Here is a 21358-nt window from a genome sequence, read left to right as displayed (position 1 = left end):
AGACAGCCAATGAGTTCTTTCATCAGTTGCCTTTTTGTAAATGACAATCCATTAGTGAAGTCCCTTGGGCACTCCCCAAAGCTTTTGCAAAGGCTCTTGGAGCCAGCCTGTCTAGCTTGAGCAGAGATCCAGTATTTTAAATGAGATCTGTTTTGAAATGATTATATCTGACCTACACTAAAAAGCCTGCCCCAATTTATCTCCCAAAAACATATGTATTATATCTATCACATTAACAATAGGAGAAAGAAAAGCAAAAGAGAATCCCTTCAGAGATACTAAATGTCCATAGTTTTGCCTCCAATGATCCTGAAGCCTCAGACTCCTATTCCATTCATTGGCATCCTGACCTCCAGATCCATACCTCCGATATAATCAGGAAGCTTTCAGCGCCCGAGGCCCTTTGGGAGCCCTTTTTGCCCTCAGCACCCTTTTGAATCCCGGTTCTGATACCTGATTCCCATGAGCGAGTCTCCAGTAGCCCGCAGCCTGGTTTGAGTCCTTTCAACTGCAAATCACCAGCACTCCACAACCTATGTGAGTTGTTTGACCACAAGTCGTCAACAGCCCGCAACCTGTGTGGATCTTTCAGCCACTGAACCCATCATGAACATCTGGCAGGGTTATCTCCCAGTCTTCTCCCCTCAATGGGGGGTGTTCTCCGATTTCTGGTGCCCTGCACAAGTCCACAGCTCCCCGAAGAGGCAATTTGTGAATGGAGTCAAAGGATGTTGTTAAGATTCTAAATGAATACTTATTTTTGTTAGTGAAAGGGAAAGGCATCATAGTTGGAGAATTCAGGGAGTGTGACAGAAATATATTGGAACAAGTTACCTTTTTTTTTTAAAATAGGGTTTATATGTCTTTATGGACAAAGTTAGCTGAAAATATGGGGCTCATCTTGACAATGCAGAAGGCAAAGGATAAATAGGTGAAGGTGGAACTGGGAAGGCTGTTCAAATGGCACACTGGTGCTCTGTAAATCAATTATCTTACCTGATGCATCTTACATTTTGTTAGGATGAATGATAAAGAAGAAAGATAAATCAGATTACAACATCGTAGGAACAAAAAAGTTTGAGGGTTGTGTACAGTTTAAGAGTATGAAAAGATATTGAAAAGTTATTTAAAAATGCAAACTGGTCCCTCCATTTTATGTAATAAAACACAAGGATGTTATCAAGAACACTCAAATTATTAGTTCAGACATAATGAATAGAATCCACTTGTGGGGAGTGTTGCATTCCCAAAGAGTTGAATAAAGTGTATGAGAACATGGATGCTGCATGCAATAGGGGAGGGCAGGGGAGTCAAACTATCAGAATTGTTCTGACACAGAATCATAATTATAAATTTTTGACAAACTAAATCTCCCTTTGCATTGCAACAATTCCACAATTTGTTTGTTGCATTCCTTTCAAACAGTTTCCACTTCTCACAAACGTTTGAACAGTACCATTCAGCAACAATATCTATGCCGAACATTGGATGAGAAAAATCATGTTGAAATTCTTAATCATAGAAATAAATAATATTCAAGAAGGCTTGATATAATTCAATTTAAAATAGACAGTTAAACAGTTTTTGATGACATATAAAGTTGTAAGAAAAAAAAATTTCAAATAGGTGACCATATTTTACACCTGGATTTCCAATTGCACAAAAAAATGCACAAACTCACTGCAAAATTTTAATAATTCACATATTCAGTTGGTGATGAATAGATTCTTGAAATTGCCACATCAACATTCAAACAATTGAAAACATTTATTTAAGCCAATTAATTTTTATCAAATTTCTAAACAGAAAACAAGAATGGATGACTCAAAACAAATTAATCTCAAATATAATGCAACAAACTTGATATGTGACAAACTGTTCCTCAGCCACACGAGCTATCATTGCCTCATCGTGTCCTTGAGGATGAGGACAGCACAATAATTTTCAGTGACCTAAGAACTGATATAAGCTGCCAAAATGTACTGTAGACTTTAATTCTGGTAAGGCGTCAAGCATGCCTGCATGAAATTTTCAATGTGTACATAAATCTTTGAAAGATAAACCAAAGGACAAACCAGACAATGATCAAAAGACTTGCTGCTCAAAACAAATTTTTACTCAATATGTTCACCCTTTAAAAACAAATCCTCTTTTCTTTGCAATTTTTTTTTCCAGGAATTATTTTAACAGAATCTCACTCTGCCTCGACATATTTAAGTAAATGAATAAATCACTGGCACTGTATTATCAATGTATTTTCAGCACCAGTGACCCAAGCTAAATCTGGTGTTGTCTGTAAGGAGTTTGTACGCTCCCCCCATGTCTGCATGGATTTCCTCCCATTTTTCAAAGATATAAAGGGCTTGTAATATAGTTGGGATATTTGAGCAGCACAGGCTCTAGGGCTGGAAGGGCCTGTGACTGCAAAATGTCTAAATTTTTCAAAATTAATTTAACATTTTAAAATTTGATCCATCTTTAAATATACTGATCTGACAATGCATCATTTTATTTCAGAAGTGTGTCCCAGTTAATTATTCATCATTGTTATAAGTTGAAATCTTTTCTGTGCAAGCACACTCATAAATGCACACAATATGCAACATCAATTTAAAAGGTACCCAAAATATTTTTAAAATAAGAATATTCAACAAAGCTAAAACATCTCATTTACAGTTCAGAAAATTAACCATTGTGGTGGTGCACATCTCTTGTGGCAAACTGGCCCCGCTTGTATCGCCGCACTGGCGGGGCAGCTGCAGGAAGATGGCGCCGTCGGGGCTTACTGATTACCTCATGGCTTAGGTCACAGCTCGCGCCCCAGGTAACGTGATGATGTCACCACCGTGTGGGACAGAACTCACGTTGGCCTTAAGGGGAGTGTGTGAAATTCAAATAAATCAGTTCAACTGAAACCTTCAACATATCCTGTGGTATGTTTCTGTGCATGTAGCAGCTGCTACATTGGTGACCCTGCAGAGCCCAGATGTTATCTGGTCTCCAACCATGGATCAGTCGGCAATCAGCACTGTGTCCATGAAACTCCTCCCCCCCCCCTTTTTTTGGACCCATCGACCTCGCATGTGGTTCAGGCAGGCGGAGGTGCAGTTTCATCTAAGACAGATCACCTCTGACTCCACGATGTTCTATCATATGGTAAGCCCACTCAATGAAGAAACCGCGGCCAGAGTGGACAACCTGTCGACAACCTGATCCATGATCCACCAGAGGAGGCAAGTATGTTACCCTCAAAGCCCTCCTCCTCGGCACCTACGGTCTCTCCCGTCAGCAACACATGGCCAGGCTGATGCACCTCGATGGCCTGGGGGACAGAGCTTCATCTGCTCTAATGGATGAAATGCTCACACTGGCAGAAGGCCACAAACCCTGCCTGATGTTTGATCAAGCCTTTCTGGAACAAATGCCAGAAGACATCCAGCTCCTACTAACGGACAAGGATTTCTGCTACACCGTGAATATTAAGTGTATCCTCAATTATTTCACCTTTCATGTTTTTAGAATTAGTAATGGCAATGATTTTAATGAAATGAAACAGCAAAGAATTATTATCCTCACTCTGCATTATCTCTAACCTGAACCCATTTTTGTTTTTGCAACACTTGCATTTGTGTATTTGGGGAATCTGCATCGGAAAGTGAGTTTCAAGTTTTCCTTTAGATAGATAATAGGGTCCGGGGGTGTGGCAAAATGGCGTAAGGATCAGACGTGCCTTCCAGTCCTCTCCTGACTCTATCTTATTGTTTTGTCTAGAAATGCCCGTTAAAATTCTTTAAAAGTTTAGATAACTTCAGTGCTGTTAATTTAACTTCTGACGGTACAATTGGTGAAAAAGAGAAAAAAAAATGACAACAGATCATCAAAAAACTACATTTTCTAAAAGTTCAAGTTTTGGAGCCTACCTACAGAAAAAACATTGGGTCTCAGCCTGAAATGAATCCCAGGAGAGAGGTACAGCTTTCGGATGTAGAGATCTATGTTACATCGGTAGAGCCCCCTAAAGAGGGCGCCAAACAGCCTTTAGAACAAAGAGTTCGCACATGTGCAGTAGCATCTGGCAGCAATGTTATGAATGAACGACTTGTGAATCTTGAATCTAAATTATCTTATATAATGCAGGGATTATCCAAGATTATGACTGAACTTGGTACTAGGTTTAATACTCTGGTGAAAATACATTCTCAACAGATGGCTGAGTTTGGAGCTTTTAAGCTTGAAGTGAGAGATAAATTTAATTCGTGTGAAGAAAATATAGATGAAATACGGGATCAAGTTTTTGATGTGACCAAAAGGGTCGAAGACTTACAAACTCAAAATAAAAATTTGGTGAAAAAGATTGATTATTTGGAAAACCAATCCAGACAGAACAATATAAAGATTATTGGTTTGCCGGAAGGTATGGAGGGACCAGACCCAAGAAAATTTTTTACTGAATGGATTCCACAGGTGCTCGGTCAAGAACATTTCCCGGAAGGTATAATACTGGAACGTACTCACAGAGCCTTGCGTAGAAGACCTATTTCAGGTCAAAGTCCAAGACCTGTTTTGATTCGTTGCTTGAATTATTACAACAGAGAAATAATTTTACGAGTGGCTATTAGAAATGCACAACAGAGAAAATCACCCTTGATGATTCAAAATAATCGAGTTTTCTTCTATGCGGATTTGAGTCAAGAAGTTATGTTCCAATGACGGGAATTCAATCCTGCTAAAGAGTTGTTGTGGAAGAAAGGTTACAAGGCAACCTTTAGATATCCAGCTGTTTTGAAGGTTTTCCAAGATGGTTGCCAACCAAAGTTCTTTGATTCTTCAAAGGAAGCTATAGCATTTGCTCAAGAGCTGCCAATTACTCAGTTTCAACAGAGACATAGTCCGCCGCGATCTCTAAGGAGACAAGAGATGGAAGAAAAGAGCCGTGCTCCAAGAAGGAATGGTTGTAATGGTGACTCGGCAGTTGGAGCTGATTAAAAGAAGAGTTGTCCTTTTTTTTTCTAATGTTTTATTTTTTTAAAAAAAGGAATATTAAATAATGATGTTAGTTTAAGATGAAGTGAGAGTTGGGGGAGAGAACTGGATAGGCACTATTTCCTGAAAGTCATCTGCTATGTGTGAGTTATCTCACACCCATTTTTTTTTGGGAATTACCGCATTGCGCGGTTTAGACGGGAAGGGGTATTTTTAACCTCCTACCCGTTTTTTTTTTCCTTTTTTTCGTATTATTAGATTAAAGAGTGAAGGGGATTTTTTTTTGTTTATAAAAAAAAAGCATAAGAAAGTATTTGATTGTTTAAAAAACTAAAAATTGATGTGGTTTTTTTTGTAAAGTTTATTCAGTAGATAAGGAATATTTGAAATTTAAATGTGAATGGGATGGATAAGTTTTTTTTAAATATTTTTTTTAACTTTAAGGTGAAAGGAGTGGTAATTTTGGTGTATATTATTTTGCTATTTTAGTTATAGAACGAAGGGAATAATGGTGAAAGTTATAAATTGAATTGTACAATTCTTAATGAGGCTTGAATTTTGTTTGTGGTTTATGCTCCATTTGTTGAAGATATAGATTTTGTTGTAGGTGTTTTTATTATTTGGATATTTGAATTTTAACGTAATGATTGGGGATATTTAAATGTGATATTGGAGCTTTTATTGGATAACTATTCAAGAGTAAAAGGGAAAAATGGTGAAAGAGTACTAAAATTGAATTGTACAATGCTTAATGAGGTTTGAATTTTGTTTTAAGATGGTGGTTTATGTGACTAATATGATGATAGATGTGAAGTTAGTTGATATTTGGTGAATGTTTATCTCTATAGAAAAAGTGTTTTTTTCATTTTTTTTTCATGCTACAATTTTTTTTAAGAATTGATTATTGTTTAAAAATTTTTGATAGATAATGTTACTAACTTTACTAATTTTTTATATTAAGTTTGAGTTAAATATATGTTTCATCTTAACCCCGTTTGTTAAATATATGCATTTAAGTTTGATTTAAATGTTTTTTAAGTCTGACATTTTAGTATTAATTACTTTTCTTTTTGTTAGTATTTTAATCAGTTATGTTTTTGTTTTTTTTTGTAAGTGGGTTTTTTTTCTCACATATATTATTAACTTTATTAATTCTTCACTCTTTATTTTGGGGGAAAGGTGGGGTTGGACTAATTTGAGTTGGGTTATTAATGTGTAATAATTATTGGGGAGGGTATAGTTTATTTAGATTACTGATACTGTATTGTAATTTTATTCTTAATTTTTTTTTAATGTAATCCTATATGTTATTCATGTTATAAAATCTTAAATAAAGTTTAAAAAAAAAGATAAATAGGGTCCCATCCCACTTTTTTTTACTCCTCATCAAAGCCAAATTTTCAGAACCAATCAAATTTAAAGGGACTCCACACTCTGATATCATTATATTATAATTGGAACTACTCACGTGATTAAACCTTCTTGTGAAGGCCACTACATTTGGCGAGGAACTGTGCTTTTCCTTTTTATTCCAGCCACAACTTGACAGCTCCTAAAACAGGAAAAGAATGGATAATTTATTTTGAAGATCAACAAACTTACAAAGATTGTTCTTTGCAATTGAAAGAGTGGCTTTTACTCATTACATTCAAAACCCTTAACTGCTAACAATTAATTAATTAAAAATTTCAAACTGTTTATATCTGCTGACCAGTTATAACACTGGACCATTGACCCTTCAACTGCAGCAAGGAACATTTGTCCAGTTAAACTTGCTGCAAAAGAATATTAAAATGGTTTATTACCCAAACAATGAAAAAACTGCATTTGCAAGAATTTGGATTGAAAACCTAGAAATATCCTCCCTCATTTTCCTGTCCTTCCAGTTCTTTCAGTCACACAGCCCTGCCATCCCCCCTCCCCCTCACTGCTGCTGTCCCCTCCCTCCTATCATCTCCTGCCTTTGCCACCACCCCCCCCACCCTCTTTCTTGCTTGGATGTCTGGCATTTTCTCATACTTTGATGAAGGGCTCAAGCCTGAATTGTTAGTTATGTATCTTTGCTTTTGCTATATAAAAGACAAGGTTTGACCTGCTGAGATTCTCCAGCATTTTGTGTTTTTACAATAAATGCCTTCACCCCTCATACCTTTGCAAATGGAATCAGCCACAAGTCTGTGCTCTGTTCTCCCATAACCTCTTGTTTAATCCTGCCTCTCTGACACTTTAGTTTTCACAGAACTAAGATTAATGCTTAAAATCAACAGCATCTTCAACATGTGTAAAATACTGCAGACTCTGTTAATCTGAAACAAAAAATGCCAGAAATGCACAAGATGGGCAAAAAACATAGAGAGATTGGATAGAATGAAAAATTTCAGATGGGCTATCTTTTTCTCTGTCTCCTTCTGCCTCCTCCAAATGGATCAACTTATGTTATAAAAGCCTTCATCGCCCTCTCCCAGCTGGCAACACTGCCATTTGTGCCAATCAGTTGCTCTTGATGTCTATATAAATCAAATATAGAATATTGTGCTTTCCATTTATCACGCAGCATTAAAAATATTTAATTTCTATTTTTATCCAATTCTGAAAAAAAAAAAGATCGACCTGAAACCTAAACTGGCTGATCTGCTGAGTATTCCCTGAATTTTGTTTTTGTTTCAAATCTCTCTCATTTTATCTGTCAATTATTTTAAAATTATTTCTCAATTTTGTTATTGTGATTATTTTTTATTCTCCCAGCATGCTTTTGTCCATTTGTCCCAACCATTAACCTTGACAATTACCCCCAAAAAATGTTCCATATTAAAGAAATCTTTCTTGAAGTTCACTATCCAAATCAGAATGTGATTTCCCAATTAAAATCTGTTTAATAATTCTGCAACAAAGTTGCATTTGTATTCAGATCCTGTTGATAAACCTCAGCTTCCTTGCCTCTTTAAATAATTATTTAGCTCAGCAGTTCTCAGCCTTCTTTCTTTCCACTCACATACCACTTTAAATAATCCCTATGCCATAGGTGATCTGTGATTAGTAAGGGATTGCTTATGTGGGTGGAAAGAAAAAGGTTGAAAACCACTGTTTTAAATGTACTTAATTGTCTCGTTATGTGCACGGTTTCATAGCTCCAAAAGAAATGGGCCAATGACAATTTTTCTCAAGCAAAATATTTCAGTAATAGGGTCTAGAGCAGTGGTTCTCAACCTTCCTTTCCCACTCGCATACCACTTTTAGCAATCCCTAATTACAGAGCACTGATGGCTTAGGGATTTCTTAAAAAGATATGTGAGTGGAAAAAAAAAGTTGAGAACAACTGATTTAGCTGGAATACTCAAAACCTATTTTTTTCAATTTCTACTGTTTAAGGTACTCCATTTCACCTTTAAATTCATCCACCTTTCTCCAATCACAAAATTTATGTGCTTTCACTGGGAGTGCTTCACTCAGTTCCCAACAGTTCACCACAAGATCAAGTTTCACATTAACCCTTTGATTCTCAGCTTAATTTAAAGGAAGTGGCAAAATTCAGATCCTGAACTTTCAGTTCAGAACAGAACAAAGAACCAAGTTCTGTAATTCTATCTTTGATTATATTGATAGCTCAAGTTCACTTCTACAATATAAAAAGCTTCCAAGAGAACCAAGATTGCACTTCTTTACGTTATAGGGCAAGACACCTCACCATCAATATACAAAGAAATGGCCAGAAACTCAGCAGGACCAGCTCCATTACCACTATGGCTGTCCTGCAATATGACTCCCTTCCTGATATTCCAATCCCTTCCCAACTTCTACAAAATGGAATACTCTCCAAATGCCAGGATGAGCGCCAACACTTCCCAAAAACTCACAACACCATGCAGGACAAAGCAGCTGACTTGTTTACCCATCCCCCCACCCAAATATATTCCCTCTATCACCTGCGCACAGTGGATGCAACTTGTACCACAAACAAAATGTTTTAGTCACTTACCCAAGCTCCTCTGACATCATTTCCAAAGCAGCAACTGCTACCAATAAAGACAAGTGCAGGCTACATGGAAGCTGAGTGATGCAGGCGAGCTCAGCATCTTTTGCCCATCCTAAATTGCTTTGAGAAGGCAATAAGCAACATTTTTCAACAGATGCAGTTTCCTTCTCACCTGCAAGTTACTTTCCAAGTTGCACATTATCTTAACCTGGAAATAAATTAGTGGTCCTTCACTCTCACTGAGACTAAAATTTTCATTCATCCCCAATATGGGAACACCTTCATTAGAAAGACAGCAGTGGTTGAGACCCTGAATAAAAAAACTGATTTACACTCCCTTATTCTGTTTTTCTCAAGCAAAATTAGCCCAGCATATTGAAACACCTGGACATGGTTACAGCACTGGAAAATACCATAAATAATAGTCATAAATTATGGTTAAGGCCCTTTAATCCAATTCTGGTATTCAATCTGTCTTCTTTTGATGCCTCAAGACCAGTTCTACAATCAAATAAGGTAATTTTATTCATGTCAAGAAATGATGTACGAACTTCAATTTGCCTGAAGTACATTCAATTACAAATGAAATTCATCATCAAGCAAAGAATAATCCATCAATTGGAGCAAATCTTTATAAATGTTCAAAGTTGAATCAGTCAACTACAAAGAAAAGTAATGTAAAATAATTGGATTCCATACCTTGCTTTATCACCCTTATTCAACACAGTAACACAAGAAAATAGTAAATGGAGTTAGCCACTTGGCTACTCAAGATTTCCAAGCCATTCACCATGTTCATGGTTGATCTGTGCCAGGTCTGAACTCTTCTCTGTGCCAGTTCACCAGGACTTCCAATTCGCAGATCTTCCAAAAATGTATCCACCCCCTCATAAATACCTCAATACATACTTTCCAGAATCATCGATGCACAAGAAAAAAAAAATCAGTTTATGGGAGAGTACAGTGCAAAGCAATTACAACAGTTGTACTCAACATTGCTTTATTTGGGTCTGCAGCCCAAAATTAATACATATTTCTGTTTCCGCCACTTGCAACGGAAATGGCATCCTCGGTGAATATATAGGGTTCTTCCCATGCACGGGCTTTCTCCCCTTAATGAAGAAAGCCCCTTGCCATCTTGGGAGCTGGCTTCCCTGCCAATGTGTGACCGCCATTTTGGGAGCCAGTGCGTAGTGAGTAGGCCGCCACAAGAGAATAAATAAATCAGAGACATGTCACGTGATGACATAGGTTTAGTAACATAATCCCTACTCTCCCCGAAAACGTTTAAAAAATGTTTAAAAAATAATAGAAAAGTATAAAAGGTCAGTGAAAGACACAATCGGAAGAGTTGGAGAAAAGAACAGGATGCCACCAAAGGAGGAGAAACTTGTTGTTACAATGCTGGAACGGGTAAAAGAAAAAGACAAGGAGAAAGAAACAAGGCCTACCTCAAAGAAGAAGCCTGGAGCTGTTCCTAGGTTGGTTCTCTGCTGTGAACGACAGGGATTTGGAGAGACTTTGAGTTCTTTCACTCAGGGTCTCCCCCAACAATGGCCAGTGGCAACTGAAGAAGAACATTTACTGCACAGGCGTGAGGAAAAGAAAATGGAGGCATCCAGACATGAAGAAATTTTTACAAAGTGGGATACAGCAGGTACTGGGAATAGAAGAATTTAAAGGAGGCATTGAAATTGAAAGAGCGCATAGAGCTTTAAGACCAAAACCACAAGAAGATCAAAATCCTCGTCCAATACTGGTTAATTTCCTTCGCTATGAGGTGAGAGAGAAAATGTTGGAACTAGCGGCAAAGCAAGCAAAGGCAAGACAAGACCCATTGATTTATAATGGAAACAAGATCTTCTTCTATCCAGATATAACTTTTGAACTGCTGAAAAAGAGAAAGGAATTTAATGTGGTTAAAAACTTTTGCAATATCCTGACGTATTTAGTTTTTCTTGATTATAAGCATTAAATTTTTTTGGATCCTGATGAAGCCAAAGCTTTTGCAGATTCTTTGCCTGTTAATATGGGATGGGGTAACTTGCTAAGATGGGCAGTAGGGGTGAGGAGGTGTACTGTTTGGTTTGATGGTAAAACTGGAAGGTTATGTGTTTATTTGACTTTTCTTTAATTATAAGGATTGGGAGTTAAGATAACTCCCAAGATAAAGTAACTGATGATATTTGTAAAGGCTGGTCAGCGTAAGATTGGGGGGGTGGGGGGGGAGTAAAGGGAACATTTGCTGGCTGCCACCGAATCATGTGCGGGTGTAGGCTGAACTACCACTCCTTTAAATAAGGGTGATAAAAAGGGTATGCTTTTTGTATGAGCCTTTTTGGGAGAATTCTATTGTTTCTGGTTTCTTAACTATTTTTCCCCACACATTCATTGGTATAATAAATCAAATGAAGAATAATTTCTTTCTTACATTAAAGAGGGATTTGGAGGATGAAGGCTGGATGAGTAGGTTTATTTGATTGAAAGTTATTGGGAAGATTAATTTTATGAGTTTTAATGTTAATGGGATACAAAATCAAATAAAATACAAAAAGATACTGGTACATGAAAAAAATATAGATATAGCATTTTTACAAGAAACACATTGGATAAATTACAAAGGAATTGGGTCGGTAGTTTATTTCATTTAATTTAAAGGCTCGAGGAGTTGCAATATTGATAAAAATGTACCAGTAAAAATTTTTAATGTAGAAAAGGACGTGGCAGGAAGATATGTTATGGTAGTGTGACAGATTATAGATATGTTTTTGGGAGATAAATTGAGGCAGGGTTTTTAGCGTAGGTCACAAACAAACACTTTAAAAGAGATCGTATTTAAAATACTGGAGTTCTGCTCTTGCTAGACAGGCCGGCTCCAAGAGCCTTTGGAGAGTGCTCAAGAGTCTTCACGAATGGATTGTTGTTTACAAAAAGGCAACAGATGAAAGAACTCATCTGAGCCACAGGCTGTCTGGAGTGGAACTTGCTATTCTAAAAGGGCCCTGTGGTTTTGCAAGCAGAGAGAGAAAAATAAGCTTTTTTTCTATGAAAGAGAGAGAGAGAATTCAGTTTTTCAGTGCTACAGTCACCAGCAACAGCTGGGACTGGAACAGGACAAGCTGGAAAGCTTGTGGAAAAAACACATTTTGAAGACAGATTGTAAGTGCTTAGTTCAGCCTGGTCAAAGCCCTTGTGATTCATGCAAGAAGAGAGGATTGGCTGCCTAATCTTTCACTTGAAATAAGATAAGCAAAAAAGAACTCTGTGGTGATCTGAAAGAAAGAGGTTATCATCTGGAAAACCCTGAAGGGGGCAAGTTTCTTTGGCAAGACACTGAAGTGGCTGGTTACAAGGAATCATTTGTGGGTGTCCAGCGAACAACAAATCTCTCTCTGAAAACCGACAAAAACCTTCATAAGCGGTAACCATTTACCTTTCAAGCACCAAAGCCTGGTGAATTTCATAAATGTTAAATTCTTTTTTTTAAACTTTATTTATTCGTTCAAAAAACAAATAGTACATAACATATACATCAACCATAAACATGAACGTTATTTTTTATATATAGAAAAAAAAGAAAAAAGAAGCCCCCCCCCTTCAGCCAACTCTCCTAAGGAGAGCTATAAAGAAAGCAAAAATAAAAAAAATTAAAGAAAAATTAAACATACATATTAAGATCTAATCAATATAAATTGAAATGTAAATATTCTGAGTATAACAACCACTTAATAAAAAAACTATAATTATCACGTGAAACATATGTAATTATTTCCATTATTAAACAATATTTCATCTCATTATGCCATCTATTAATATCAATCTTTCCACGTACTAGCAATACATTTTTTCGCTACGGATAAAGCTAAAGATACAAAAGCAAGCTGAAACTTATCTAATCCCAAACCTTTCAAAGGTTGCGAACTACCCAATAAAAATATTGTCAGATCTAAAGGTATTTTAATCTTATGCAAGTATTCTAAAAACAATTGATTTTTCTTCCAAAAAGATTGTATATGTATACATGACCAATCAGCATGAAAAAAAGTTCCAACAGAATTACCACATCTAAAACACAAATCTGATTCATTAAAACCATACTTTTTTAATTTTTCAGGTGTTAAGTATAATTGATGTAAAAAATGATAGTTATTCATTGCATAACATGCATTTATCAATCTAGTTACACTATCATGACAGATATCTAACCAATCATCCTCGGAAAAAATAAAACCAATATCCGCTTCCCATTTACTTTTAGATCTATCCCAACTCTTTTTATCCATACCATCCTGTAATATTTGATACATAGATGAAATATAACCCTTCTCTGGTACCTTCATAAGAAAAATCTCAAATTTAGTCATTTCAGGTAAAATCATATCTCTACCAAACGTACGTTTCACCAAAGATCGAATTTGATAATAAAGAAACAAAGTTCTTATCAATACCAAAACTGTCCCTCATCTGATTAAAAGATAACAATTTACCCTCTTTAAAACAATCTCTCAAGTTTTCCACACCTTTAAATCTCCAATGCAATAAACTTCGATTGTGTATTGAAAAAGAAATAAGTTGATTATTATGCAACGGAGTCAAAGCCGATAATTCACCCCTCGAGCCTATCATTTTATTTTTCTTTATCCATAACTTCATTAGATGCTTTAGTATAGGCACATTATGTTGCTGTAACAAAGTTATATTCCATCTAAACAAAAATTGATGTGTTTCAAATTCAGAAATATTTGCCATCTCAATTTTGGCCCAACTAGGAGGCCGTTCCAAATCCATCAATAAACTAATAAATTTAAGTTGGCCTGCTTCATAATAATTTTGAAAATGTGGTAAACGTAATCCCCCTAACTCATATTTCCAAGTTAATTTATTCAAAGCTTCTCGCGAAAATTTACCTCTCCATAAAAACTCCCTAACCATTTTATTCAAATCTCGAAAAAAAATTATCAAATAAATACTGAATAGATTTAAACAAATATTGCATACGCAGAAAAATATTCATCTTAATTGTATTTATCCTACCCAATAAATTAATAGGTAAATCTTTCCATTTAATCAAATCAGTTTTAATTTTTTTTATTAACGGAACATAATTTAATTTATATAAAGATTGATAATTAACATTCAAAATTATACCCAAATATTTAATTTGATCAGTCCATTTCAAATTAATAATATTCTTATAAACTGAATAATCTCCTTCACTTACTGGTAATTTTTCACTTTTTTCCCAATTAACTTTATATCCAGAAAGACATCCATATTGTATTAAACACTCCTTCAAGTGCAAAAGTGACTGAGCTGGGTTTGTTAAATACACCAATATATCAGCAGCAAATAAATTAATTCTATACTCCTCATCTAAAACTTTCATACCTTGTATCTGTGTATTTTGTCTTATCAGCTGTGCTAAAGATTCAATTACTAACATAAACAAAGCTGGTGATAAAGGACAACCTTGATGAATTGATCGAGTCAATTTAAAAGGTTCCAAAATCAAGCCATTCGTCAATACTCTAGCTAACGGTTTACTATATAAAGCCTTAATCCAACCAATAAAGAAAGGACCAAACTTAAATTTCTCCAGAACTTTAAACAAAAAATGCTTTTTCTGCATCTAAAGATATCACCATTGGGTAATCTGAAGATTGTCAAAATCTATTAATCAAACTAATCACGCACAGAATATTATCTGAAACATATCTATTCTTTATAAAACCTGTTTGATCCATATGAATCAACTTAGATAAAAATTTAGCCAATCTATTCGCTAAATTTTAGCTATTTTATAATCTACATTTAACAATAAAATTGGTCTAAATGAAGATATTTTTAAAGGATCTCTATCTTTTTTTGGGATTACTGTAATTAAAGCACTAGAACATGACTCAGGTAATTCATAATGTTCTCCAATTTGACGTGATACATCCCCAAACACTGTAGATAAATCATCATAAAAACATTTATAAAATTCAACCAAAAATCCATCATCACCAGGCGATTTACCATTCGGCATTTCCATCATAGCCATTTTAAATTCCGAATCAGTAAATAGTTCTTCTAACTCCTGTATATCTGCATCCTCTAATATCGGTAAATTCAACTGTGATAAAAAAAAAGATCAATCGATCCAGTTTCTTGTTTTTCTTCAGATGTATATAACGTTTTATAAAATGAACAAAATTATCATTAATCTCACGAGGTTTATAAGTAATAAGAGAATTCCGTCTAACAGGATTAATAGTCCTCGAAACCTGCTCTTTCTTTAATTGCCACGCCAATACTTATGTGCTTTCTCTCCCCATTCATAATACCGTTGTTTAGTCCTATTACTCACACATTCAAATTGATAAGATTGCAAAGTAATATATTCCAATTTCAACCTAGATAATTCTATTTTCTGATCTTCTGTAGCATCTTTCAGAAATTCCTTTTCTCATTCATCAATCTGTTTCTCTAATTCAATTCTTTTTTTTATTTTAGAAGTATAACTAATTACTTGTCCTCTCAAATAAGCTTTCATAGCATCCCATAATACAAACTTACTTTGAACAGAATTAGAATTTTCTTTCTAAAAAAATTAATTAATTTTTTCAAAAAAATCAATAAATTCCGTATTTTTAACAACATTGTATTAAACCTCCAATGATAGTCCACTTGAATTTTCTCAGAAGTTGCATATGTAAAAAATAACAATGATCTGAAATCATCTTAATTTTATATTCCACTTGTTGTATTTTCCGTTGTAAATGTGCCAATACTTTTAAAAAAAGTCAATCCTTGAAAACGATTCATGTCTAGATGAATAAAAGGAAAAATCTTTCTCTGTCGGATTAAAACGTCTCCAAATATCTATTAAATTAAGATCTTTCATCAACGCTTGAACCTAAACTGCCATCTTAGATTTCTTAACTTTCTTTGGAAATTTATCCAATAAAGGTTCCAAAACACAATTAAAATCACCACCAACTAAAATATTATCATTAGCCTGACCCAAACGTAAAAATGCATCTGAAATAAATATTTCATCATCTACATTTGGGGCATAAATATTAAGTAAAGTCCAAAATTCCCTAAAAATCTTACAATTCAATTTAAGAATATATCCTGCCTTTTCCTCCATTGATTGTAATTCAAAAGATAAATTTTTATGTATCAAAATTGCTACACCTTTAGCCCTAGAATTAAATGAAGAAGAATATACATGCCCAACCCAGTCCCTCTTTAATTTCATACTTTCCTTCACATTCAAATGTGTTTCTTGTAAAAAAGCAACATCAATTTTCATAATATACGCCAAGACTCGCTTACGCTTGATCGGACTGTTTAAACCTCGAACATTAAAAGTAGCACACCTCAACTTTGACATATCTACTATTATTACTAAATACCAATAACATCTTTATATGAAAACTCAAATCAATGTATATAGGCCCTCCAGTAGGAGAAAAAAAATCATAAATTAAAAGCTAACTAAAATAAAAAAATTTTAAAAAATTCCCCCCCCCCCAAAAAAAAACTACCAAAAGGTAGTAATCCCTAAACAAAAATTGGGTGTGGGTCACCCACCAGTGGCTGATGACTAGTAAAGAACTTTGAGGAAATCTCTCCCTCCCCAGCCAAACAATGAATAACATCAAAGTATCATAATAAAAATAAAAAGTAAAATAAGAATAAGAAAACTTTTCTATTCATCCAAGAGATTCCAATCTCGGCGATCCCATTTCAGAAGAAGTTGGACTCTTTCCATTCCCGTTTTTCCCATTTCTGCCATTTCTTCCGTTTCCAGAACAACCAGATTTTTTTTAGGAGACAATGGTGGACTACGTCTTTGTCCTCTTATATCTGGCAATGAATCAGCAAAAATCATTGCTTCATGATCATTCTCAAAAAACCGAAATTGATGGTCTCCATAAACCACCTTCAACACTGCCGGGTAGCGAAAAGTAGACTTGTAACCTTTACGCCACAAAACTTCTTTAACTGGATTAAATTGACGTCGACGTTGAATGACCTCTTGACTCAAGTCAGGATAAAAAAAAAACTCTGCTATTCTGAATCAATAACGGAGTTTGTCGTTGTCTCGCATTTTGCACTGCTAGTCGAAGTATTGCTTCTCTGTCCAAATAATTCAAACATCGAATTATTACAGGTCTCGGTGGTTGACCAGGTAAAGGTGTTCTTCTTAAAGCTCCATGAGCTCTTTCCAGTACCAAGCCTCCTGCTAAAAATTCTTGCCCTAGTACTTGTGGGATCCAGTCTTTAAAAAAACGAAGAGGATCTTGTCCTTCCATACCTTCTGGCAAACCAACAATTTTCACATTATTCCTTCTACTTTGATTCTCCAAGCAGTCTATTTTCCTCTCTAACTCCTTCTCGCGTTCTCCCAATTCTATTACTGATTTTTCAACCTTCAACACTTTTTCTGTGTTAGAAACCACTTGTTGTTTACAGTCCAAAAAAGCAGTCTGAAATTTTTTAAATTCTTCATAAGATGCATCCACACGTGCTTTAACCGTATTCAATTCTGAACTTATACTAGCATTCATTTGAACCATCTCATTCATTCAAGGTTGAATGACAGCATTTAACTGCATACATTGTAATTCTGAAAAGCTCAGCCCTGCTTTCTCTGACGTAGTGGCAGAACCAGGTAACTGCAGCTCCTGCTGCAACTCAACAAAAGGCATTTTAGAGGTTTTACTGCAGATCTGGACTCCCAGCGACGGCACCCCGACTTCCTCAGGGGGTCGCTGCTGGTCTCCCCCCTCAGCTCATTGTTTTTGCGCAAAATCACAGAGGAAAGCGATATCTTCACGCTGAAATGCTTCCTGATGCATTTCAAACAATGGAGTCGTCTTCCTGCGTGCTCCCTCCGTTAAAATTAAAAGGCTTCCAGAATCAGGATCCACTTCTTGGGAACACGCACCTTCTTCCAGAGAACGGGTAATTCCAGCGCCATCCTTCACTTGGTGAGTAGTAGACATTTTTTTTTCAGCTCCCACAGGCAGTCTTTGTGGTTTAGACACTGAAGAAATTAAACCTGAAGCTGTATCAAGTCATTTAGGCCCCAAATCATCAGCACTTCGAAAATGTAACTTTTTCTGCACTTGAGGTTTAATCTTTTTACCATTAATGGCCATAAATAGTTCCTTAATACTTTAAACTAAAATTGAAAAAGTTTAAACTTGAAAACAAAGGGTTAAAAAATGGGTACTTAAAAGTCTGGCCAGAGAGGTCGAGATTACACGTCGAGACTCTATGCCATTTTGCCACGCCCCCCTAAATGTTAAATTCTGTGCACAGTATAAGAATTGCCTGCAACCAGTAAATCAAAGAACTTTTTTGAACTTACATACGCATTACATATATGCGCTTTGAATTAGAAAGGGGTTAAGTTAGGTTAACAAATAGTGATAAGTTAAAGTTTGATCCTGTTTTCATGTTCAAAGATCATAAAAAGCAATTTTTGTTTAAGTCACGATTTGTCTTGGTGAATATCTATTGCTGCTGGGTTTTGGGGTACTCTGAGCTCATAACAGTAGAATGATAGATATACACAGAAAATTGGACCTTGTTGAAATATGCTCCAAATATAGAAGTTATTAAATTTATGCAAGACATTTTTAAGAAATTATCAAATGCTAATGGTAAAATTTTGATGGGAGGAGATTTCAATTTGATGTTAAATTCAAAAATGGATAGATCGGGAAAATATGTAGGAGATAGTAAAGTGTCTAAAGAAGTAAAATAATTCATGATAGGTATGGGATTGATAGATATTTGGAGGAAATTGCATATGAATGAAAGAGATTATTCATTTTATTCTTCTCTGCATAAGACATATTCGCAAATTGACATGTTTTTATTGACAGCTCAAGTTCAATCTAGAGTACAACAGGTGCAATATTTGGCACATATTATCTCAGACCATTCTCCTTTGTTATTGTCAATAATATCTGAGGAAGATAAAATTAGTGAATATAGATGAAGACTAAATAATGTATTGATGAAAAGGAAAGATTTTTGTGATTTTGTAAGAAAAACAAATTAAGTTTTTTTATGGAAAATAATAAAGACTCTGTAAAGAATAAATTTGTCAAATGGGATGCTTTAAAGGCATATTTAAGAGGACAAATTACTAGTTATAAGGTAAAATTAAAAAAAGGATTATTTAAAGAAAGTTGATCAATTAGAAAAGGAAATTAATGATATTGAGAAAATGATACAAATTAGTCGAAATGAGAAAAGGAAGAAAGTAATGGAAAGAGAAAAGGTCAAGCTTAATATGATACAAACATATAGAGTTGAAAGGAATATTTTGTGAACTAAACAGAGGTACTATGAATTGGAAGAAAGAGCTCATATGGTGTTGGCATGGCAGTTAAAAAAAGAACAGGTATCTAGAACTACAGTAGCAATGAAAGACAAGAATGGTCAGATAGTTTATGTCGAAGGAAATAAATGAAAATTTTAGAGTTTTGAGAAGTTATATGTCTGAGTTAAAACAAGATGAAATTACAATAGAGCAATATTTGCAACAACAAATTCAATTACAAAATTTGTGTGAAGAGGAGATTAAAGAATTATCTAATTAATTTACAGAATCTGAAATACATGAGGTTCTGAAAACAGTGCAAAATAATAAAGCACCAGGAGAAGATGGTTTTCCAGTAGAATTTTATAAGGAATTTAAGGGATTGTTGGTACCAATTTTTAAATAAGAGAAGTAAATGATGTACAAGAATATTTTAAGATGCCATTGATAATGCTAATACCAAAAAAGGGAAAAGATCCATTACAAACAGCTTCATATAGACCAATACCTTTGTTAAATGTAGATTATAAAATTGTATCCAAATTGTGGGCTAATCATTTGGTTAAGATACTTCCAAAATTGATTAATATGGACCAGACATGGTTTATTACAAAAAGAAAGGCAGCAGATAATATAGTAAGATTTTTGAGTTTCATAAATGTGGCCCGAAAAAAAGGAAAGATCCAGCGATGGCAATTACTTTAGATGCAGAGAAAGCATTTGATAGTTTAGAATGGGACTTTCTATTTAAGGTATTATACAAGTTTGGATTTCCTGAGACATTTATAAGAGGAATAAAAGCATTGTATACTAAACCAAAGGTGAAGGTAATAGTAAATGGTCAAATATCATATTTGATTGGATCAGTAAGGTCTTGTAGACAGGGTTACCCACTTTCATCATTCTTATTTGTATTGGCAATAGAACCATTAGCTGAACCAATTCGAAGGAATGAAAAAATTACAGGTTTTGTGATAGGGGACCGGGTTCATAAAATTAGTCTTTCTGCTGATGATGTTATAGTATATTTGACTAAACATGAAATTTCATTGAATATATTAAAATTAATTGAATATGGATTCTTTTCCGGATATAAGGTCAATGTGGATAAAAGTGAAATTATGCTGTTGGTTAATGCATATTATACACAATGTAAAAAGATAGTAACATTTAAATGATAAAATGAGGCAGTTACATATTTGGGGATAATTTTTTTTACAACAAAATAAGAATATTAGGGAGTTTTTACAGAAAGTCAGCAAGGATAAGTATGGAGAAGTTGACATCAAACAAAGATCAAGGGGGTTTGAGTTAACCAAATTTTATAAATTATTATAAGACAGCTCAATTGAGATTTTTGTCTTCTTGGTATCAAAGGGAAAAAAAAGTATCTTGGGTAGATTTTGAAATGAATAATATAGGTGAAGTAAGTCCACACCAAATACTGTATAAATAGAATTATGAATTTTTTTAAGTTAGAAAAGAAATACTAATTGTAAGGCATTTGTTTTGAATTTGGAATAGGATACATGTGGAAAAAGGTGTAAGGAATTATCAGTTGGCTCAATTGACCTTAAAACAGAATCAGCTTCTTCCATTTACAATGAAAAATTCATTATTTGACAATTGGTATGAAAAAGATATACAGAAAATAAGAGATTGTTTTAGAGGTTCATTGTTTATGACATTTAATCAGTTAAAGGAGAAATATGGGATATAACAAAATACAATATTTGCATATTATCAAGTACAGTCATATTTGAAGGAAAAAATAGGAATGAGACTTCTGAAATATAGTCCATTTGAACATGTTATAACAGATCTTTATTGTTCGAAGATTTATAACTACTATGTATAATAAATTACAAGAAATAAATGAAAAGAAGGATTTGTATAAAACTAAATTGAAGTGGGAACAGGATTTAAATGTACAAATTCAAGAAAAAATATGGAAGAAATTGTGCAGAAATAGTGTAACTAATACAATTAAATCTAGATATCAAATGGTTCTATACAGTTTTTTTTATATCAAATGTATTATACATCATACAAGTTGAATAAATTTAATTTTA

General features: G+C 34.5%; 1 protein-coding gene across 11 annotated transcripts in view; it reads right to left on the bottom strand.

Moving 5' to 3' along the window:
• The window catches only part of ralgps2 (Ral GEF with PH domain and SH3 binding motif 2), a 486036-nt gene that overhangs the window by 276645 nt on the left and 188033 nt on the right, over positions 1–21358 (bottom strand). For 10 of the 11 annotated variants that reach the window (XM_069937722.1, XM_069937721.1, XM_069937720.1 and 7 more), the window contains one exon: positions 6452–6535. In XM_069937722.1, the coding sequence (XP_069793823.1) occupies positions 6452–6535 (84 nt within the window). Of the gene's footprint in view, positions 1–6451; positions 6536–14974; positions 15062–21358 lie in introns of those variants that run through there. The other variant, XM_069937724.1, reaches the window with a different exon arrangement.

This window comes from Narcine bancroftii, chromosome 5 (genome assembly GCF_036971445.1).
Source record: "Narcine bancroftii isolate sNarBan1 chromosome 5, sNarBan1.hap1, whole genome shotgun sequence".
Classification (NCBI taxonomy): Eukaryota; Metazoa; Chordata; class Chondrichthyes; order Torpediniformes; family Narcinidae; genus Narcine; species Narcine bancroftii.
The sequence above is the reverse complement of the archived record's forward strand: the minus strand, read 5'-3'. Positions and strand labels throughout refer to the sequence as shown.